Consider the following 24,247-nt stretch of genomic DNA (forward strand, 5'->3'; position numbering starts at 1 on the left):
GATGTTTTATTGCAGTTATTCCTCCCCTTCCCACCCCCCACAATGAAAATAAAAAATTAAGATCGGGATTACAATGTCACAATCAACCCAAGAGACAAAAAAGGTTTCCAAGCAGCAGCCACAGCACACTTGCAGTAGTTAATCTGCAATTTTCATTTATCCACTGAACGCAAAATTGATTTTTGGAGTGGACAGAGCTTCTTGAAAATTATAGTTTTCTACACAAAGCCATGCTTGGGCACAGAGCTTGGAAGCTACAGGTAACACCACCAAAAAAAAGAAGAACAAAAGGCCCCCAAGTAGTGTACTGATGTCATATTTGGTAATAAAAACACAGTTCAACTACAAAATTAAGCACAGCCCATTACTGGGTCACTATCATTAGTCTGAAAATATTCTTCCCTGCATACTTTTCCTCCCCTTGCCAGAGAATCCCAATTTCCTCCTTTAATCATCGTCCCTTTTCCAAAAGAAATAGCAGCCTTCTCAAACAATAAAGGCATCTTATTATTTAATCAAAAGGCAATAAAAGATTGAAGTGGATTAGAAAAATTAATCCAAGCTAAATGTCTCTGTTATGATAGAGTTTCCCAATGAACCTTAAATCACAAGGTTCCCAATTTAAGGTATAAAACCTGATTAAAACTGCTGTTGCTTTGCAAAACTACTGTTCTCCCCTGCCCCCATTATTAAAAATGCAGCCCAAATTGCTGTTTTCATACAGAAATGTGTACAATATTGACGGCAGTTCTGTGGAAAATTCTTGATGGCCTTTGGGGATTCTTGTAGTTAACCAAAAGGTAAAACCTACAGTAATTTATCATACAAAAATCAGCTGCTCTGCAGCTCAGGGCTCACGTTCCACGCTTTCAGTAGGATTTCTACAAAAAGGAGGGGTCGGGGGGGAGGAGGATGATTAAGTAGCTTCATTTGCAGTCCTCAGTTCTTTGCACCTAGTTCATGACAAAACACAGGATGGGGAAAAGAGCAGCTACTGCACTCTACATACTTCTTATTTCATCAGGTATGCTCGTTTTAATCTTTAAAAAGGAAATTATACACAGTAAGCTGCAAAAAGGCTTAAAAGGATAAAAACAGCAGCCAAAGCCAGACGGGGTGGGGGAAGCCAAAATAATTGAAAAAAGATTCTCAGCATTACAAGCACCGATTCCTTTTAAGAAGAAAGAGATGCAGCCAGAACTCCCCCCTCCCTTTGTGCTGAAGTTTAATAAACATTTTCTCCAAGTTACCAATTTTGCGAAAATCGCTGGATAAACACTTGCGTTCACCCAGCTCCGTGGCCCCGTGCCAAATGTAATGCCAAACTTCCCAGTTGCAAAACGAGCTGTTTTTACACACCAAAGTAACCACACAGCAGGCCTGTGGAGTCTGAAGACAGCTGACAGAGATGACTGTTGCTGTCCCCCCATTGCACCGACATCCATCCAAATACCAACATCTGCTGTGCTACAATTTACTTTTTACACAACATTTAGCAAAACAGTGCCTCTGACTGCAGCATCATTAAGGAAGTAACAACAAATAAATCGCAAAGTCCCATCAGACAATTGTAAAATTAAAGCGTAGTTTGTCTTGCGTACGCTGAGCTTTAGTTCAGATGTATTTGACTTCAGAAATAAGCAGCATTAGAATCTGTTTTCTTTTATTAAGCGCACACGACAAAATGCTATGCGCTGTGACAAGCGTAATCCGTCATTACAGTGAAAATTACAGTTTTGAGGATATTGACTTGACTCAATAGACAGCAAAGCAGATGTCTGCAAGGCATCCCGGCCTGCCCACTACAATCCCAGCAATCCAAACTACTAAAAGGATTAACGCTATGCCTTGAAGCATAAGAAGTGCACTTTCAATTCAGGGCCCGCTCCCTTTTAAACGCTCCCAACGCATATTTGTGCCCGTGAAGTAAGGAATTAACATTCCTAGAAACTAAAGCGACCTTCTCTCAAAAAGCAGCACACAGCACAGGGCCCGGTGTGATCGGACCCCGCTGCACAGAGGCGGGCCAGGGCAGCAAGTCCTCTCAGAAAATTCATAGCCTGGGGGTTCAAACCCGAATTTAGGCTCCTAGGTGGAAGCCGGGTTTGGTCAGAGGTTTCATTCCAGTGCCCACCGTGCAGAAGTTGTGACAGAAGTGACACCACGAGCCAACAACCGGCGGCCCCAGGGCAGTCACCCTGCAGGCCCGTGCCACCACAGGCCCTTCGTGTCCCAGAGGCCTCAGCCGTGGCTCCTGGGCCGTAGCTGGCACGCAAGAGGAAGACAAGGGACTCGGGATCCTTTACGTCAGGGACGGCTCACAAACACGATCCTTCCCACCTCCTGTCCTGTGGTAATTCTACGAGTGCAAAAAGAAGCAAATCAAAGTTTCTCACGGCCTTTTGAAAAGCAGATACTGAATGGAAAATGTCCACAAAAAACAACTGGAATTCTCTACTCGGTATCAATTCAGGGTTTTTTCCTCAGTCTTTCTGTTCCTCACCACCACCTTTAATATAAACTAAAAACTGCTTAAGTTACAAAAAGTGTTTTATATACATATATTTTTTTGTGGGAACAAACACTCCCCCTCCATCTCCAGACAACGTGTCTCTTCAGAACAACAACACACTGAACGCTCAGCTCAAGACACAAAAAAACTTGGCAGGCTGCATCCCAAAGCAGTTTCACCAAAACAATACAGTTTCCCTCAAATCACTATCAGCTTAATAGTGGAAGACAATAATATTTCAGATAACAGAGGCGGCAAACGTTTTGCTAAGTTCAGTGGACACCCTTTATACAATTTGCAGATAAAAACCAGTCAACAACCAAAGCCAGGTTAACGAACGTGCTTAACTAATTTGGTGTTTAATGAAGTCAAGGGGTGAGGCGCTTAAACACTGCTGGGGGGTTCAGCCGGTGCTGATCTGTGACAGACATTACGATGGGGTACGTCAGTGGTGGGACGCAGAAGATGCCCTGCACAGCACAAACGAGGTGCAGATCCTCCTCTCCTGAGGTAAATACTACACAGCGCTTGCACAACAGGAGTCAAGGTCCATCGGAAACTTATCGGCAGATTTGCTCCTGTGCAAACTTTAGGTTCAGCCTCAGAGTTCAGCGCTGAAACACTATTTGTTTGTTCATTTATCCCCTGGCACGGTTGGCTTTTTGTCAGACAGATATATGCCACATGCAAGTCGTTTCCCAACCTCCCTGCTCCACCTCCCTCCACGCACTCTGCGCACACTCTGACCCTTCAGCAAGCGTTGTAGCAGAGGAGGAAGTGTTTCTGATAGTTTGCATACTCTTCACAACAATTTTATTGCAGGGCATAAATGTGTTTTCCGGCTCCTGAGCCCTTCTTGTAACAAAGCAAAACAAACAGAAAATCCACCACTTTCCAAACAGCTGAATGCCCCAGATCCAGCAGCAGGAAAGGAAAGGGGAGGGAAGAGGTGGAGAGGAAAGGAAGGAGAGGATGGATTACACCACAATTATTTTTGTCCTGTTCAAGTGGATGGGCAGAGACAACTAAATATAGAACTTATCAAAGCAGGTGAACAAGGAAGATGACATGAGCCCCAGGTTTCGCAGAGCAAGCAGTAAACGAAGTACATTCCTACTTCCTGGCCCAAGAAGCGCCCCTAAAAGCACTGCAATTGGCATGGACAAGATTTGATTGAATAAATACTCAACTCACTGCAGCCTCCTTTTTGGACATGGTGAGCAGATAGGCTTCCTGTCTCTTACCTGCTTGTACTATACAAAAACAAGCACAACGAAGTCCATGTTAGAAACAGAAGTATTGCACTCCTCTGTGGTGTCTTTGGACAGAAATTCTTCGGAAGAAAGCGTGTTTGCATGTACATCTGGGTAATAAAGCACCACTTGAAATCAAACGTTAAGGAATGTTATGTTGTCAGTGGCAACACAAAGGAAGTGGTTTCTATGAAATTTAACCAGTTATGTCAAGGACATTTGCTTTACTCTGGTCAGACTGCAGTCCACTTCTTGCTCGTAGGAACCACTAGATTAGTTTGAATTTCACAAGTGAAAATCCATTCATACCTATTTTTAACTCCTTCCAGCACGTGAGTCAGTCTGTGACATACACCGGGTGGCTGCTGCCAGAAGCACTTACTCCATTCAGTCCCCATGAGTAGCCCACACGAGCAAATACAAGTAGTAAGTCCTGCCCAGGCTCTCAGAGCCTGCAGCCAATGGTGCAAACAATAGCTTTTAGTAAGGACATTAAGTGTTTTGCTGGTATGCACACAGTATTCGAGCAAGGAAACATTCAGGGAAAAGACATGGCACCAGTCATGACTTGAGTGAAAACCACTCGCATCAGGGCTGTAACCTACCGCTGGGCTTAAAGAACAGAAAGCTTTTATGCGGAACATTTCCCTTCTTCCATCTGTGCCCCCAGTTACCACAGCATCCAAGAGCCCCACGGTCTGAGCTGCATTTGTCCTCACAACATCCCTGTGAAGTAGGGAAGTGCCGTTATCACCATGTTACAGATAGGGAACTGGGGCACAGAGACATAAAAATAGCTTTATCCGAGATGATCGTATAGGAGGAAGTCTGTGGCAGAGCAGGGGAGGACTGGCTTCGACTCTCAGTTCCAGGACACCAATACGCCAGCCACCTCCTCAGCTTCTGGATGCTCAGCCGGCAGTTTGACCTGCCTCTCTGCCCTGCACAGCAAGGTATGGGGAGCGCCCACCCCTTTTATTAGCAATGTTTTCAGCCTAGCAAAAACGGAGCAGAATATCGGATGCAGGCACTGTTTGCATTCAGAAGTCCAAATGCGAACAAAGAAAATTTCCAAAATAGTCAGCACTATCCTGGTATTGTGGAAAAAGGAAGGAAGACATATAATGTTTTCAAAGCAGAAAAATAAAATAATCCATGACAGGTCATAAGTACATTTTCAAAATAATTAGTGAAAGTTTTAATAGAAAGCTGGCATTAGACATGCATCCTTCACAAGCCTCCCTGCTCTGGAGATTTCGGGTTGTAAAATAATAAGAAATAAAAAAATCCCTTTGAGACTACAGCTATCTCATTTCAGACACAGATCTAAACACAGATCTGATGCAGACTCATACGCAGACCCTGGCTCCAGGCTTCACACAACCATCTTGTCTCAGATAAAACAAATACCATAGGCTGCAGACTGCTCAAGGTTTCTCATTTTTGGCACAGCCAGGCTTCAACCCTGCCCTCAAAGGCTCTCTCTTCTGAGTGAAATGGCACCTCAGGTCCAAAATTTACTCCGTCCTTGGGGACTCCAGCTGCTGCCATCCAGAGTGCCAGTTGTGAAACAAGCTTCTACAACTTGACATTAAATGCTATTTTGTGAATTCCCTCAGCCACTCACAGTCACTATGACCGTGGTACAAACAGCCCAGGCCCGTGACCCTGTGGATTACCTGGCCCATCTCTGCTGGCAAACTGGACCTTCTGGCCCAGGCCTTGCCTTTGTAACAGGTTCCTGCTGTAAACTTCAACCACCATGAACACAATATGAACCCAGAGCATGCCTTGTCTGCTTCACTCGGCCACAGAGTCCCAAGGACCTGCAGCCAACCAGCAAGAGTTGACGATGACCATCAAGGCTCTCAACCTCCATCAGTGACGTAAAATAACACTAGTCTGCCTTGGAGAGGATCAGAAAGAACAAAGCTGGCCCCACCACACATTTTGCCACCCATATTTCACCCTGACATCACTCCTCTCCCCCGTCTTTTGCACCAGGACAACAGAAGGGAGGAGGAGGAAAGACAGGATGAGGTTAGAAACATTCCTGCTTCCTCACAGCAAAATAAACATAACAACAAATCCCAGCAGCTCTGAAGCCATAGAGCATTCTTAATAAGCCTCACATCCCGGTAATTAAAGCAAAAAGCAACTTCTGGTTCCAAAGCACAGACCCAGATTACTAACAACAAGTATTGAACTAGTGAGGTTTATTATTACATGATTTGAACCTTTTCCTTGACAAAATCCAGATTTCTGTATTTGAACAGATCAGACAGCACCGAAAAATGACAAAGCCTGTTGACAACAGAGAAACTACTATTTATTTTCTGTTTGTTGGCCATCACGAGGAATCTCAAAGCTAAAATCAAACCGCTCTCATCTACAAGTAAGTTTGTTATTCTCCCTCAAAATCTGACTCAGCTTTGCAAGACATTCCCAACGCCAAACTGGTCAAAAAAAAAATCACAGTACTTCATGTTGAAAGGAACCATCAGAGGTGGTCTGTCTAATCTTCTACCCAAAGCACGGCTATATAAAACTCCACAAAAGAGATCCTAACACCAACAGTACACGTAGGTAATTCAGGAGAACTATAAAAACTTAAGGGGAGGGGAAACAAATGCAATTTTATCAAACTCCAACTTTCAAATCAAATTTGAGGACCAAAACCTCAAGTCTTCTTGGCCGTTCGCCCTCATTTTAATCTCCTTGACTCCAGTAACTGGTTTGAAGATTGTAAGAGTCAGAGGAAAAATGAGTATCAATAAATATTCTCTGTGTGTAGTGGGCATAAAGAGGAGAAATGAATTCTGTGTTCCTCCATGTTTTATTCTACCACATGAATCGTGAGAGAAACAGCACAGAATAGTACATGGTCAAAAAGGTATGCACTGCCTCTGAAGTACGAATGTGTGTCTACAACCATACATCCTGCTGAGTGTCATTCCACTTCTAAAATGGTGCCCTAAAAGCGAAGAGTCTCCAGAAACATGAGGTTTTGCCATAATCACACCCAGTCTAGCCAAGGGAGTAAACAAACCTCTTCAAGAAGCCAACAAGCACTGAAGCAGCCCTCTCCTAGTAGCCTGGAGCTGCTGCTGAGAAGAAAGCTTTCCTCTGGCCTTACAGAGAAGCGTTCCCTTAAAGCAGGAAGAAAACTTCACATATATTCATTTTTGCACATTCCTGCTAGTCACCTGTTACTCAGAGAATGCTAAAAAAAAAAAAAACCACCTTAAAAACTCAAAAATAATCACAGTAAATCTGACCTCTTCCCCACACCCTGTGTTTTACATACAGCTTTCTATAGCCTAATTTGTATTACTGCAGTACACTGCAACTTCACATACACTTCAGGAGCTGAACCAGCTGCTGTCAAAATAAAACAATAAGATAGGCCCTGCTCTGCAGACGTTACTGCCATAAGGCAGGGACAATGGAAAGCCAGAGAGAAAAATGGAAAAAAAAAAAAGGGACCGATACTGGGCATCACAGTGAAGAGCAGTCGCAGTGCACATGCAGTGCAAGTTCATCAAGGCCTTTTATAAGCAACACAAGAAACGAGAGCTTTTAAAGAGGATAATAAAGCAGTACTGCAGATGTTTACAGGGAACATTTCCCGAGTGTGAAAGGGTAGCAGAAGAGAAAGCACAGAAGTGTTTGCTTGCCCCCATGTTGTAGTCACAGTATTGAGACATGCTAGGCTAACTGGAGGCAGAAGTTAACATCTTAATAGCAAATTAGAGGCAGTAAAAATAGGTATGAAAAGGAAAAACAGCTGCTTTTGCAGCTCGATGCCACAGAGGAACTAGCAGATAGCAACAGAGAAGCAGCCCAAGAGAACTGAGCTCTGCAGCAGCCCTCTGAATGGGACAAGTTACACGCCAAGCATGCAAAGTTGCACGGCGATGCAAACCAATGAAAAGTATATTCCCCACCACCACCACCTCCACGTTTGGCTTTTGTTTCCCATTTTCATGAATAACGGTATAATCCATCATCTACAGCAGTGTTAAATACATCAATTACTCTGAAGATCAAAAATCCACAGACAGTCTGGTTATAGCTGCTGTAGAGCTGAGAGAAGTCAGTATTTCAGAAAAAAACTTGACCACCTGATGCTCTGAGCAGAGCAGTCAATACAGGTATGTACGTAAAACCATACTTTTCTACGAAATTACAACCAATATTACCCAGAAGACAAACTAGACAGGGAAAAAATGCATGAACTCCAAATGGTGCAGTTATGATGAACTGCCTAGATAACAGCCTTCACCCGATTTTCACAGATTTTGCCCGTCTTAAAATCATATTATATTGTTCCAGGTGAACAATCTACTACAGCCACTGTACATCTGTCTACAGCCACTTTAAAGCTCTCGCTTCCTTTCAAGTCAGAGGGTAGGTATCTGTATTGCTTGGACATCTCAAAATCTGAGGCGTTAAAAAAAAAAAGTAATAGCAGTTATTATGAAAGGATGAAACACCTACAGTACAAAATACTCCTACTGCAGCAAGAACAGGACATTCTAACCCAAACAAAGCACTTACCAAGTCTAGTGCTCGAGTTTACTCGGGATGAGTCCAGGCCAAAAGCAAGGCTCAAGTTTTACATGACTGCAGCAGCGCCACCACGGCTGAGGAAAATCAGCAGCTCCACTGCACCTGCCTTAACAGGACCGTTTACATTGTTCAAAATACGAGGCCAGGTTTGGCTGCTAAAGTCTTTGCAAGCCCATTGTGCAAAGGAGAAGAATCACCCCAGCCTGTAAAAGGCCTGAGGAAGAAGGCCTCGTTTTACCTGAGCACGCCGAATGTGGCAAGAGCTGGCGGCCACGGAACAGGCAGAACCCTTTAAAAATACACAAAGTCGTTTATTACACTGGGACAGTACTTCGCGTTGCACAATCCAAGCTTTTGTTTCAAGCAAGAAAATGTTTTCTAAATATTTTGTCACCATGACAGTCTAGCCTTGGACTCGTATTCTGCCCTTGGTTACTCCAGAAGAGCCCTGTGAAGCCAGCTGTGCTGCCCAGCTTGTCACCGAGTCCTTGGGCCACCGGGCAGGCCTGCCTGGCAGGGCAGCCCCATACTGAGCTTTGTGATCCCAAGTCACCTTGCCTCCTCACAAAATAAAGCCTTCTGTGCAAGAGCAACATGAAGAAATGACATCGTATGTAAGGGGAAGATGGTTTTGTGACTAGGAAATACAAAACTTCTCTCCAACAGGTTCAGCTTTATCCAAAGAATACAGGCAAAACAAAACAATTCCCAAGATAGCAGAAACGAAGTATTTTAAACACAGAGAGAGAGAGCGCCATGGCAAAACATCCAGGCTCTGAGGGCCCTGTTCCAAGTGAAAACATTTCTTTCAGGGACAGGAATCTGGCAAACTGAGTCTGAGCAGATCGAGCCTCGGTCCGCAGCGGTGAGAAGAGCGGCCGACCATTTCTGTGTGACTCAGGAAGGCCGCAGAAGGCTTGTGAGGAACAAGATCAACGGGGTGTTTATATACAGCCAGCAGCGTCATGTGAACAGGCGGGTTAGTTTGTGAAATGAATGTTTGCATTGTCAGTTAAAAGAAGAAGAAAAAAAAAAACACCCTCTATTCCACACTTTTAAGTTTCCAACATTAAAAACATAGCAGGGGAAGGAAGCACTCCGGCAGCCAAAATTTACAAATTCTTACCATAACTTTGGCACAGTAAACTTCTCCAGTGTCACAAAGGCCTATTCTTCAGGGGGGTTTTGTTGTCTCTTTTTCAGAAGGCCTGATCCACATGTGAAATGTATTAAACACATGCACACACAAAATGCCAACAGAAGCATAAACATGGGCACTTTTGTGTACATGTGTGTGTTTCCAAAGTTATATCTGTTTTCCCTTACACAGAAACGTACCTCGTAACAGCCTGGAGGCAGAGATTTCTGCTTTCTCTCTCTTTACTAGCAAAGCTCTGTAAGCTTTTTCCTTTCCCCAAAGGACTGCAATGCTATTTTATTTTAATTAAAAATTCAAATCAGTGACAGATATTCCACCTCAGGAGTTGCAATCAGCGGCCAGGTTTCAAGAATTTAACAAAGAACGAAGATTTCCACACAGAGTTGTTTATGGTTTTTGTTTGTTCGCTTTGTTTTTGAAACTGGAGCAGAAATTCCTCAGTATAACCTTTCATTGTGTGAGAGCCACCTCACCAGAACCTGAAAGGGAATGCTAAGACTCCCCATAACACTCGGCATTACTGCATTGTAAAAACAAATCTAAGCTTTGAAAAGTCAGCACTTTTCCTTCTTATTATCTGAAGCTATTAAAGAGCCCTAACATAGATGTGAAAGAAATACAACAGAAAATCCTGCCTGATCTAAATACATATAGCTAAATTTATCTTTCCGTTTTCAACACGCTGCTCGGTGATTGGGCATTTAGACTTCTATTCACCGGCTAGAAAAAAAGCCAAATGGTACATTTAAAAAAAAAATTGACTTTGAAATATTGTTATGAGAATGGGGACAAGCTACGTAAACCCTAAAATTCTGTGGGTCTTTGTATTCACGATTATTGTCACAAACTAAAGGGCTCATATTCCCTACTAAGCAAACATTTACAATTAAATCCATTCTGCACGACGCATTTGCATTTTGAGATAGAACAGTCAGTTGTTCAGCTGCTGTGATTTAGATGGATTGGTTCATTATTGCTGCTGTTCGTTTTCAGCTACACTGTATAACAAAGGGGTGCCAATGTAGTCTTGAATGGCTTTAAAGCTAACTATTCTGGTATTCTTCCATGATGATGTAATTTAACTATCTCCCCTTCTCTTGGATCAAGATACCTCGACTTCAGAGGCTAAACTTCAGCAGAAACAACATAACTGAGCTGACACAAGAGCCTTCAATAGGCAGTATCTCTGAAGGCTGCTGCTGGCAAGCTTTCAACGATTTTCACATACGAAAAAAGTCATTTTTCCTAATTCTCATTTAGGATAAATACTTTTCCTATCATGCAAGTAACATGGCAACCTCAGCTTCCACACCTGGAGATAAATCAGTTATGTAGTAAAACTATATCTTGTACCAGAAAAAATCAACCTAGAACTACAACAATCTCCAATACAATGCAAACTTCAGGTTGAAAAAGTCAACTATTATCCTACTCCTTCACTGCCTGAAATGTACCAAAGGCAGTACTAAAGCAATGACGCCATTTTTCTACTGAAGACCACTTGAAAAGTCCAGTTTCATTAAAATATATACATATACACATCAAAGAAAAAGGCAAGATGATAGCAGTGTTTCACCTACCAATCCAAAGCAGTCTTCTCAAGACACTGCCAAAGCAACACAAAAAACATTTATCAGGAAATGACTTGATTACTGAATTTACTGCAGCAAGAAATTTGTGTCCTGTGTTCAGAAATCAATTTCCACCTGTAAAATTACTTCCAAGCCCCACAGCCAGCACTGTCGCCATAAATTATCACAACGGAATTCTAGTCTGGTCCACGCATAAACCTGCAGTGGAATAATAAACATATGATGTAGCTAAAATGCTACAAGTATACCTTTAGTCAACCCTTGAATTAAGAAATAAATGCCTTCAGTTGAAAAGCGATCACTTCTCGTGGTGTTCCCAGTTTAATTTCTAATTAATAAAGGAGATTGCATGGTTGAAAGTTAAAAAAAAAAAATAAAGTAAATCAATACAATGAAAACACTTTCATTTAGGTAACCGACTGCTATTTATAGAAGCTTTGCAGACCACAGACAGAAGCAGGGATGTGTATGACACGCACACAAAAAACAATCCAGACAATCTGTGCCTGGAAGTCCCTGAAAAGCAACTAGCAAGTATGAGCCAGTATTCCCACTCTGCAGCTGTGAAGAGGCCTAACAATGGATTTTGAGCTGCTCAACAGTTTTGTGCAAGGGTTTAACTTTTTACCAGTGCTCCAATTGTTGAAGCCCAACTGAGGCACAATGGCAAGAATATATAAAATAGCGCGCATCCGTGTATTTCAGGGCATAAACCCTACCTACTGTAAATATTTGGCACACCACTGTAACTACATCATTCCAAACACGTGGTGTTATGCTGGCAGATAGGATATGGCACACACAAGGACTCATATGGAAAACACACAGAAAAAATTTTAGAAAAGTCTCTCTTTTTCTATTATCTCGAGATTTAAATTAACTGGAGTTTAATGGATAAAAAAGCAGTTCAGATAGAGTTTCATTTATATGTGTCTATTATCCATTAGACATGTCAAGCCTCTTGCAGCAAATGTAAAAGTTATTCTTTCTTAACACGAGCTTTCTGAAGTATAATCAGGATAAATTTCTCGAACCCCACATCCTCTAACAGAATTGCAGAAATAGCAGGGTACAATGTGCAGCTAAGGATTCAAAAAAATATAAACATATAAATTATTTTAAATCGTATAATTTTTGAGACTTTTCTTTGAAAGCAATTTAACAGCCCTTTTTCTTCTCCTTAGTCTAAACTGTTAAGAAGCTACTCAGGTTATGTTTTCCAGTTTTCCTCTACATTATGAGAATTACCAAACTTCTCTACTTCAGAAAGGGACAAAACTGTCAAAATCTTGAGATGTCTACAGGTAGGGACTGATTTTATAAAACCAGAACCAACATAAGGCCTGCACCTAAAATTTGTGAATTAGCAGCGACTGCTGCTAGCAGCCACGACCCCCATTGGCACCTGAAGTCCAGTGCCACCCGTGACTCAGGTATTTCTATCAGCACATCAACACGTGTTTTGGGAGCAAGCTCCAGGCTTCAAGACAAGCGCCTCCTGCGAAGGCTGTGGCTCATGGCCTACATAAAACCCAGCTCCCTGGCACGTACGTTCCGTGGTCTTCATTACGAGTAGGTTATTAAAGCCAAACAGAACAGACAGATGCGATGTCACTGATGTGACAGCCCCATGGACAGCTCAGGTGGTGTGCGCAGACTCAAGAGACACCCAGCACCTCTGCAGTCACGCACAGCCCGCTGGCTCACGCTGTATTTCGGCATGCAGTTCACCCAAGACCCAGGCTTTGGACAGCACCTCAAAGCTCTCCTGACTTACCCCAGAGACTCAGCGAAACAGTAACTGACAACTCTCTTCTTCTGCCGGCAGTGCGTGACGGTTGTTTACCGCGCCTGTCCTCAAATACGACCATGCACTTTTGCATGAATTGACAAATTTCACAACAGTGTTTGACCAGCTATCTTTTCACATTTTTGGCTCAACTTGATGAGGTGGGAGAATAATCTAAGAGCTCGTAACATGTTTTCACTCAAGTTCGGTCTTCGTTATTTCCCCCTTTCAGTTGCAATAAATATTTCTCACAGAAGCACGCTACTTCACACCTAATATGGTGCTATTCTTTCTCCATTCTTTTTCTTCCTCTTTCCTCATATAGTTTCCTGGTTTTTGTTCCCCCTTTAAGATGCACATTGTACCTGCAACATAATACATCTGAAAATAATAATCCCTCCGTCTTCCCCCCTCGAGAGATGATTTTTCAATAAGGCTCAACTTGTTTCTTTTCTTAGTAAATCAGTTACTTTGATATGTGAAAGGGAAAAAAACACAAGGCTGAGAGGGTTTGTTTTGTTTTTTTTGAACAACAATGCTCCATCTTTTAAAACACATTCAAATGAAATGCACAAATGTTAAGCAATCCTCTCTTCCCAGCACATATTAAGGTTTGTTTCCTTATTCCTTGAGTGAGTCTGAGACCAACAACTACCCCAGCAGCTTCTAGGAGACCTTTACAGAAACACAAACTGGATAAAGAGAGACCCACTACACGTCACCATGTCATGTAAGAGTCTAAGAGCATCAAACTCCTCGCCAGCCTTTTCAGGTGGTGAAGCCTAAGGCTGATGGTGCTAAAGCAGAGGAAGTTCAGGGAAGGAGTGCAGCTGATGGTGCGTACACGGGGGAGCACGAGCAGGGAACTGTGGAAGGGAAGGAAGCTTCTGGCGTTCACACAGGCTGCAGGGGAAGAAATTCTGACGGGAGGACGAGGCACCAAATTTAAAAGGCATAGCACAGCCCCTTGTTTAAAATCGCTCCTGCAAGAACAATGAGCACAGCTTTACTCTCTGCTCTCCTTACCTCAAAATAGCACACTCAATTAGTGCTTCTTCCTAAGTTCAAACCTGATGACTTCTCAATATGCCTACTGAGGGAAAAAGAAAACAAACCAAAAAAAACAACAGAAAACCACACGTGGATTTTTTTTTTTTTTTTGCACAGACCTAACTTTTATTTTCCTCCTCCTGTAAAATAAAGGAACCATGAAAGAGAGAGGATCAAAGACAACTCAGGCGGTTTCTGTGTAAACCACTGTATAAAGTGTTACCAGGCTCGCTTTAAACCATGCTTGTAATGTCCTAGATCCTTCACTGCCAAATCTCGTCACAAGTAGTAGCAGAAACTTATGACACTACGCCAATTTTAGAGATAAAATTGAGACCTAGTTTGTTTAGTTTCTGACATACAATGAAACAGAATATGAAAGTAAACTTCCAGAACTGACATCAGCAATCTGGCCATCTACATCTGAGTTGTTCCTCTTTGTCATTCAGACTTGCATCTAAGTTCCAGTTTACAAACACAGAGAAAAATATCTAACCTAGCATGGCTTCTCTAAAGAAGTTTACTCTTCTCTAGAGACCTGTGTGTTCCAAAAGAAAGGTGGAGGAAAATGTTGGAACACAAATTCTGGAAAAAGTCATTTTTACTGGAAAAAAAAAAAAAAACATTGGACTTTGCCATTCAAAAATGTGAAGCTGTGACTTAAAGAATGGGTTTTCATAAATGACAAAGTTCTGGCCAGAAAGATGTTTCAAAAAGGACACTGAAAAATAAAAGAAATGGACAAAACCTGAAGCAGTCTGCTCAGGGGAAGGACGATGAGCCACTTCTAGGCTGCACTAGCTCTCTCCCCGCTCACAGACGTGGTACAGTACAACTACACTGCACCAGGTAATTCCCAGCCTTTGACTTCCCTGTCGTCCACAGCAGACTTCTTACAGTACACTGTACCCAGTCTGTTTCCTATGATCTCTCCACAAATAATGCCGTCAGATGAGGTCTACCCTCCAAAGTCTAGCTGACTAGCCATTATCAGCTCATATTTCTCCAGATGTTTTGTGATCTCATCCTTTCTTAATGTCTCTAGCATCTTGCCTACCACCAAGGTCAGATTTATTGGTTGACGATTTCCTGGTTCCTCCCCAGTCCCCTTTTCCCAGAACAGGGCTAGCAAAATGAAAGCAACTGAGAACTAGCATTGCAAAACCATAGCCCCTTGTGTTGAAAAAGAGACACACAAGAAAAACCACAAACTGACACAGCTTATCTTTTGTTTTCAATAAGAGCAGCAAAAGATTTCCCTACGCACCCGAACCTTCAGCTCTGGAAGTAACAACAGCTTCTTTCCCCTGTTACAAACTTCCCCCCTCCGCTCCTTGTTCAGCCCCTGTCTTGTTTCTTACCTTTCCTTTTACCCCCAGTTTTTCCTCTGAAGCAGCTGCGCCCTCTCTAGCTGGCATCTTCTGAGTTCAGATGTGTCTTAGGATCCTTTGTAGCAAATGCCACAGCCTCTCCTTTGAAATACCGTGAAAGCCAGCCGATGCTTGAACTACACTGAACCTCGAAGGTTCTGGTTACACAGGTCATCGAGAAAGTGCACTGCTACGTCCCACAGACAGACAAAAGCCAAGGTAAAAAACACACAGAAAACAGCCCGAAATAAAACAAACACACATACATACATACAAAAAGAGGTAGGGAACATGGTGAGAACAGAAAAGAGAGAAGAAAGAAGAGGTGAAGGAAAACAGCAACACAGGAGACCCAAAAAGTTAACTTCTGGTCATACATCTTGAGATCCCCTTTTGATTCATACTAAAAGGATACTAAAACTCTGAACCTGTGCTCAAAATAACAAAACTAAAGTTCACAGTCTGTGTTACTCTCCTAGAGAAAGTTAAAAGAGCACCAATCGGTTGCTTGGTTGGTATTTTATATAAAATACTGACCCTGCATTCATTTCGTGCAATGAAGCTGTAGGAAGACAAGCCACCAAGGACTAGTGGTTATTTATTAGAACATCCCTGTCACTCCATTGCATTACCGAAATAATTCTTTAACAACTTTAGTAGTATTTCCAGCAGTGGAGTAAGTATCTTTTGTATTAATTTCTCATTTAAGGACCTGTAGTAATTTTGATCAACTTGGCAGCCAAACTCTAAGCTAGCCAAACAGTTTTATCAGTCTGAAGTCCATAGAAATTGATATTTGGAGGACATGTTATGGTTTTCATGGTTAAAATTACTGTGCTATACTCATAGGCCATTTAAAACCAAGAAAAATTAAAAAGTAGCTCCACATTTGCTGCCAGATATCAACGGATGAGTACACAGGTTTCTCCTGTTGCTTGTAACTGCCTCAGAGTGAGAAACTTAGATTTCTATTTCCTTTTTCAAATGTCAGTGTACATTTTTCCCTCCCCCTCCTTCCGTCCCTCCCTCTCTCTCCAAGCCTCCTCTTTCCATCAGAGTTTATGCCCTAATAGGAAAACCGGACATAGGAGGAAAGACAGAGATGACAGAGTATCGAAACGCACAATCCCACTCTTTGTTAGCCTTGCAGAAAAGGCTTCAAAAAAAAAAAAAACAGGATGAAGACTGAAGACAATAGAAGGACTTTTATAAGCAGGGAGCAGAGCAGAAAGACGTGAGAAATCCAATGAGATCTTTAAGAATGAAACAGTAAAGTAAATAAAATACACTCTGGCATTTCTCTTTCATCTAAAAAGCTCCGCAACACACGATCAGAAGTAAGGATACTCATTACACACATCCAGAAACCCAGTCATCTCAGAATTTCAACAAGCAGCAACTTGGGCAGATAATTCTCCTCCTTCCTCCCTCGTCTTCAATCCCAATTACAGCACCTCTGGCACTACCCATTTCCCCCGTACTTCCCCACTAAGCAATCCTCTGACACAACACCACTGAGGACTACGTGTGCCGAATGCACACACACACTGCACCACCCCGAATCTGAGTTTCTTCCCTCCACATTCTCCATGTGTGTCCATGTTCGAACACTCAGCTACACAGCTAGGCAGAAGTGGTTAGTATTTTAACTACCGTTTTTGTCTTGCAAGAGTCCCTCGCCTCACTGCGACTGGAGTAACAGCATCAAGCGCTGCCAAGTGGGAAAAGAAAAAAAAAAGTTCATTCATGAATTCTTATATTTCTGCCCGGTTGAGGTTAGACGTGTCGCGGAGATGACTCCAGCCTCCACACAAACAAACATCTGTGCTACTGGAAGTGGGACTTCCTTCATGCGACCGACTTACAGAACTGCCAAGAGCTCTCGGCCAGGCAGAGATGTTTAATTTCGTTTCTCCATTTGTATTTTTAATCCTGGAAACAAAAACAGAAACGTAAAGCAAGCTGACAGAAGAAAACAACTCCAGAATTCTCGAAAGCCCTGCTATTTCCCTGCCAGGCCAAAACACCTGCTCCTGATAATGATGGCTTTATGCTTATATACACCTGCCATCCAGAAGGGCTCCAGAGCACTTTGCAGGCTGCTTTATACATACACAAATCATTAAAACCACCAAAATTAAGCCGCTGCTGGGGCTAGATGGAGCAACTGTTCGACTGCACACAGCCATGCTGTTCAACTGTTTAGGACGTGAACTAAAAGGTACCATATCCAACTGAAGCTACGGGGGAAATTTGGGGTAGGGGGAATGTAATTGCCCAAACTGGATTTTGGCCAGTCGCTACTGAACGTATCTGCATGTGGAAAGCCCTAGGATGTTTGAAGACCACAAGCAGTCCAACCTTCAGTTTTATGAATTACCCCAAAGACAAACAATATACATTTCCTATATCGAAAATCCTCCTTTAGAAGTCCCTCCCTGCAGTAATTACTGTTTATGCCCTAACTTCAGACGCTCGCAGTATCTGACATCAGTTTTGGAAACATCCTGTGGTTGTAGCACTTGATCTTGCAGAGCTAGCAAACTGATAGGGTCTGACAATAAATGTCGATGATTAAAAAAAAAAAAAAATCATTTACAAAAACACACACACACACAGTGGATCAGTTCCTCCTCCACACTCCCACAAGCCTAAAGAACTGAATTTCTCAACAGAACATAAAGCAGAACAACTGAGAGAGTAACGGAGCTGGCGCGCAGAGCACACCGAGGAGATACAGCGCTGTTTTCCAAAACCCTCCTCACACGGACAATACCAAATCAACAGCTGCAACATCAATAAAGCGGAATTAAGTAGGTGTCACTGCACCTACCAAGAAGGGAAAAAGGCATCGGGGAACTGGCATCGAAAAAACGCCGAGGTATGTTTAATAGTTGAGGCACAAATTTGCAATCTCAAATATATGCAGAACATGCAGAGTAACGTTTTGGAAATGGAAATGTGTTCAGCAGATAATCTCATCATACTGCTATCAGCAAACCATCAGAGATAATAATCTGTTTCTGTAAGGTAATTTAAAATAGAAAAAAAATAGATCAACAGATCAGGGCATCTTTTACTAAGACCTCCTCCACAGGTCTCTTTACTTGACAGTAGCTTTATTGTAATACTAGAAACAAAGAAAAATAAGTTCATAAGTGTAAACACAAACAAGTTTGAAATATGCCTGTCTTGAAGTTTCAGACACATCTGCCTCTGAATCCTCCTACGTGGTTTTACGCTTCCATTTTCATACTTTCTAAAATGTTTCTCCCTCAAATTTTTGTACAGTGTTCCTCAAAGTATCTTTTTTAAAACTTAGAGATAAGTATAGAAATAATTGTAACAAAGGAAGATTAAAAAACCCACAGCCTAAAAACAACATTTAAAACTACAAATATATTGCTTATTTAAGAGTTTCTAGATTCATGAACGGGAATGGAAACATGGTTCTGTGTTACTTTCTCCTATTTAACCAAACACAGCAATCCACAAGTATGTTATCAGAATAAAGTAGCCTGGGTACACCAAAACTATCCAGAGAGTTATTTAAAATAATGAGTGGATAGGAGCACCTACTTCTAAGTAAAACAGACCAGAACAACAACAAAAAACAACAAACTTTATCAAAGCGTTTTTACATCAAGCATCAGACAATTTGCTCAACTAAGCTGTATATCCAGCTGTTAAATGTATGTATTTCCACTCTTTTAAAACATGGATTATAAACTTTATTGTTGCAGATGAGCCATCAGCCTTTATCAAGGTTATGATACTGTATTTCCGTTTCTTCCAAAAATAATTACACTATACCTTTGCACCTTCAGGCATGTTGTTGCAAACCCTCTAGAAAAATCCTGAGTCTGCAGAACCACGCAAGCTTCCCTACTGCTGGGGCATACAGATTTTGCTTTTGGTCCAAAAAAATGACGGTATTATGGAAAGTACCTAACGCTGGTCTCTCCTTTCCAAGAAATGATAGTAGAGGACAAAGAACCAGGTAAGCCAAGAGCCTTGGAGGAGTAGCATCACAGTACTTGAAAACAAACACTCTCCTACACCCACCCCGCATAAAAATAAGTACATAAACATCTAAGGATGCAAAAAGCTTAACTGTACTTGTGACTATGTTTTTTCAGTTTCACCACTCAGTTGAGAAGACTTTTGATAAAAATCAAATTTCATCAGTGGTAAAACAGAAACGCACCGAGCGCACAAACTCGAGGCTATTCTGCATGTCCAGGACACTGGTACCGAGTGGTTCAGACACAAACCAACCACCACGTCCTCCAGCAGGTCTCTGCAAGAGGACATCATTGCTTGCAAAATCCAGGCGCATCGATCACCGTTCAAATGAAGATTCACCTCAAGACAACTCCACCTTCTATCGGCGTATGAAGACAAAAAGAAAAGCTACAGCCCTTCATTTGAAACAAATAATTTGCCACTCTAAGCATCATGTCCTTTAGTTACTATCTTCATAATCATTTTAAAACCAAAGAGCTGGTGCAGTTTTTGGCAAACTCACACATGCACAAACCCAAAGAAATCCCCTTGCAACGCGTGCTTTCTCAGCTTGACAAAGTCACACGCGCTCCTTAGATGCAGTTTCCCACTAGGGTGGACAGGAGAACAAGAACTGACAATTTCAAGATACCCTGTTAAAGGGCACGTGGTGCCCAGAGAGAAAGCCAGTCTAGTGCACGATCCAACACCCTGTCGTCCTGGAAGGAAAAGACACTTACCTCGTTTGTGAAGCCACCCTTCCTTCACTATTGCTACTTCATTCATAATGGCAGGAATGTCTCTCGGAAGATCAGCTTACGCCAAAAGATCACTGTTGAAATTTCTGAGCTCCAGCAGAAGCGTCCACAAAGGGGCTCTTGTTGGGTTTGCCGTTTTTCTCCTTCTCGGCTACTTCTAAAAGGATCAAAAGAAGAGTCCACCGTCATTTGAAGTATATCACATGGTAAATCGGGGATACAACAGGGAGTAGCTTTCATTGCTGGTTTGTTTTTATTATTTTAATTACAAATCCTAAATGAGGGCTTTGCTCTTCACAAAGATATTGCTGTCTCCACGGGTGGAGGTGCTGGAACAAGTGCCTGCTAGAGCCCTGCTTCTCCACACTGTCTAGAGCAGAGGCGGCTGCAAGACTCTGCCCAGAAGACATCTCCCAGCTCTCCAACAACATCAAGCTCCCCTCGACAATCAAAATTCTGAGATTTAGCAAAGTCTTGTTGTATTTCCTGGCAAGAAGACTTCCAGAACTTCTTCTGGAAGGTTTCCTTACAGCCTGCTGTATGCCAGTCTATCAACTAACACACAGTGCATCTTAGAGATAAAGCCCTGAGAGTAAAAATTCCCAACACTTTGCTTCACGTTTTCCTAGCTTCGGTGTCATCCTGTTCTCCCACTCAAATCTCCATGACTTTCCTCCAAATTGTCTTCTCTATCTTTGATATTTATGACTCCTACCTCTCTTAGACTTATACAAAGAACCTCAGATAAGCTCACGTACCTCTCTGCTATCCTAAATCAGCCCTTATAAGCACCGTGATCAATTTTATCACCCTTCTCTGAACTCGCTGCAGTTTGCTGCTGTCTTTCCTGCAATGAAATACACCTAAGCACGACTTAGGATTTTTACCAGTCCACCTTACGAGATGAAGTCCCTACCTAAATAGCTCAAAATTGCTGCATCTTATTGAAAACACATCTACCTCATGGCCGGCTACCACAGAAATGTTCTCCACATCTCCCTCCCTCACTGAAAGCAATCTCTTCCCAGATGCATCAGCTTTTATTATTTTTCTAAATTGAATCTGATTATTTTCCTGCTTGCGGTACAAATGTTCTCTGTTTGTTTTCCTTTAACGACTTCTGTGCTCTCAGAAGCGTCCGTACCTCCATCCAGCTTGGTATTAGTTACGCGATCAGAACTATAATTGGTGACACGTTCTCAGCAGTAATTAAGGAGCTTAATACAGCAGAACCTAGCAGCGTTTGGAACATGCCACCGAAGACCTGGCTGTTACCGGCGTCTCTCTCCCAATTTGGAGACCTCACATCCCCACCTAACAAATATGTACCAGCTCTGCTTGCATTTGGCAGGCGTGCGTCAATTACCGGTGAGCACGCAGGTGATATCCATCAGAAACTAGATTAAAAAGCAACTAATTCCGCATAACTCACTAAGACACAGCCCTGGGTGGAAGAAGCAGGTGGTCAAAACGAGTCCAACCCAGAACCCAAACACCAGCAGGGACAGAGGGGCTGCGCCTTTCATTGCCAGAGTGGTAAAACACTCTGCAAAGCCGGGGAATCCAATCCGAACCATCGCTGCAAGCCGAAATTCACTAGGAGAAGATGCAAGAGAACCAATATTTTGCCTGTGAACTTCCACTGTTTGTCACTAGTCCTTAGCTCTTCCAGTAACAGTTTATTTTCAGGGGAAATAATAAAAAAGATTATATTTTTTTTCCAAATTATGGATCTGCCATGTCTTTCTGCTTGTAATTATCACTCCGAGAAACAGATAAGACGTTTGCCTGAGGGAGGGAAAACACACAAAAAAATGACACTGGGACAAGAGACTTGTAAGAATCCCTCAATTTCCCAAATAAATATGCAAGGACCATATGCTGCGGAATAGAGACCAGCAACCCACTGCTACCAGTTGTCCACAACAAATTCCTTCGGATCCAGAGCAATTAAGATACGAAACTTGACGAACATGGCAGGCTTTCGCCCTCCTTTCAAAAACACATGCACAACAGTCACGCTAGCTGAACTGACTTGTTGATGTCAACAGGAGACGAGACCTTACTTCAGGGCTTCACAGAAGCACCCAGCAATTTGCAAAGTGTTGAGCAAAACCCCCGAGATTATCACAGCTTAGGTATGGAAACGCAACACCAAGGTGTGAAAGTTAACGCATCGAACATGGTCCGTAACAGAAAACGGGGACGGCGTAACCTGCCTCCGCGCCTTGAATTCAGCAACTCAACTGCATTGAGCCGACAACATCCTTTTCAACAACCGTACTTTAAAAAAGTTATGAGCCAAACTAGTCTGTAGAAAGCACAGTCCTATTATTTAAAACAGAAAAAGGTGCGAGGGCACGGAACTCAGGAACCTCCAGCTAACTTATTCCAGGTTTGTCTGCGTTAACGCTTGCCAAGATTACCACCCGGCAACCTCCTGCTCCTCACGGCCTAAATCGTCACCTCAGACTGAATCAGAGTGACTATGCAGCCCAAAAAAGCAGATCAGCAAAGAAACCCAGAGTTCAGAAGAACTATTTGTTCTGGTTCCTGTGGCATCCAAAAAATTTGGGCTGCCCTCTGCCTACAGTTTCTATACAAGAAGCATCCATCCCCCAACTGCTACCGTAGCCCTGCCCTCAGGGATGTGTCCACCTGCCCATCTCCTTCGAGGGGAAAGAGGAGCTTGAACAGGGCAGAGGATATTATAAAGGAGCCATGCACAGAACATCAGGTAGCATGGCACAACGAAGGGGGAAAAAAAACCACTAAACATCCCCTACCACCAACCTGAAGCGTGGGCTCCACCTCGCTCCTTCAGTGCACTGAATTTATTAGGGGGAACTTGGTTTTTCTTCAGTGTGAAGAGCTGGGAATCCCTTCTCACCGTGCAATAAGATGTCCGTAGATGCAGCTCCAACAGCAGCAAACCCACTCTATCTGGTATACTTCAAAAAACACGTCCAAATTGGGCTTAATATATGTATTTAAATAAAAGACTATCGAACAGAGTGATAGCAAGTAATAGAGTAATTTCTTGGAAGAGAATAGCAAGTTAACTACAGGTCAGTGTATTTCTGAAGATGTGTAAACCAGAGAAAGTTCCATTTGCATAAAATCCTTAGAGGAAAAAAAAAAAAAAAAAGAAGTGATTACAGACCTCATTTATGGCCATCTAGGAATGGTTCCCAGTGAGCAGAGGGCATCTGAGGTAAGTATGACCTGGCTGCTCCAGCCTGTGTCTGCACATGACTGAATGCTGTCAAAAGCTAAACAACTCCGTCTTTTAGCGTTCAGTTTGCTTATTTTCAACAGGCATTTCTGTAATACCTTTTTCAACTCCAAAATATTTCTCACACGGGTGAAGCGCAGTAAATCACGAATAGCGTGACATCAACACCCTATCACGGTGTGCGCTGATTTTATGCACGCATTAACTCCTTAGAGGCTATTAACTTCTCCACAAATAATGAGATAACTCACTTCCCTGTGCACTGCAGCAGTGAAACCTGCTTTAAGGAGTCGGTCAAACAAACAGAAGGTGGAGCTGAACCATCTTTTTCCGTATTTGGGAGAGTTCCTTCTCTTTTGGCTCTTCTACTTATGTTTGCATCCTTCTGCCTCCAAACCCCTCTGAGATGAATCTGTCCTCCTCGCCCTCCTTCCAAGGTGAAATTTTATATTCCTTTCTATCCAAACCCTAAAGGAGAGCAGGAAGAAAATGAATTCTTCCATAACGCTGAAACTTAAGCTTAGGGGATGCAGGAGCATCTCTGGTAATTACTTCATCTCTGTGAAGGAGAGAAAGCCTCGCTCGAAGGAGGACCAGATCCACCAGATCCAACCAGATCCTGTCCAGATCAGCTGGCAAGCTGGCTGTGCCCATCAGCCCAGATCAGGACCACAGCAGGATGGCTCAAAGAAGGATCCAGCTGCCTGTTTGCCTGCCTCGGCCACAGGACACGGTCACAAGAGTAGACAGGTCATATAAGAACTGCAGGGGAGCAGAGACGTGTGTGTTTGGGCCCATGACATGTGATATCAGAGTAACCTGCGCTCTTTCACATCTCATTTTGAGCTCACAGCCAACTGCATCTAAACTGCACAGGCACACAACGAAGTTGGGCTCCAGCCAACATTTTAAGTAGAGCGTGCAGAGAGGTATCCCCACCAGGCTTTGACCG

At 42.7% G+C, this 24,247-nt stretch overlaps 1 protein-coding gene across 2 annotated transcripts in view; it reads right to left on the minus strand.

Moving 5' to 3' along the window:
* AKT1 (AKT serine/threonine kinase 1) overlaps positions 1 to 24,247 on the minus strand; it is a 72,579-nt gene that overhangs the window by 45,708 nt on the left and 2,624 nt on the right. Inside the window, exons 1-2 of one of the 2 annotated variants that reach the window (XM_013183025.3) lie at positions 22,854 to 22,989; positions 20,043 to 20,217 (exon numbers count right to left, since the gene is read on the minus strand). In XM_013183025.3, coding sequence (XP_013038479.1) covers positions 20,043 to 20,088 — 46 coding nt within the window. In that variant the 5' untranslated portion in view covers positions 20,089 to 20,217; positions 22,854 to 22,989. Of the gene's footprint in view, positions 1 to 20,042; positions 20,218 to 22,853; positions 22,990 to 24,247 lie in introns of those variants that run through there. The other variant, XM_066998424.1, reaches the window with a different exon arrangement.

The sequence above is a fragment of the Anser cygnoides genome, chromosome 5 (assembly GCF_040182565.1).
Source record: "Anser cygnoides isolate HZ-2024a breed goose chromosome 5, Taihu_goose_T2T_genome, whole genome shotgun sequence".
Lineage (NCBI taxonomy): Eukaryota > Metazoa > Chordata > Aves > Anseriformes > Anatidae > Anser > Anser cygnoides.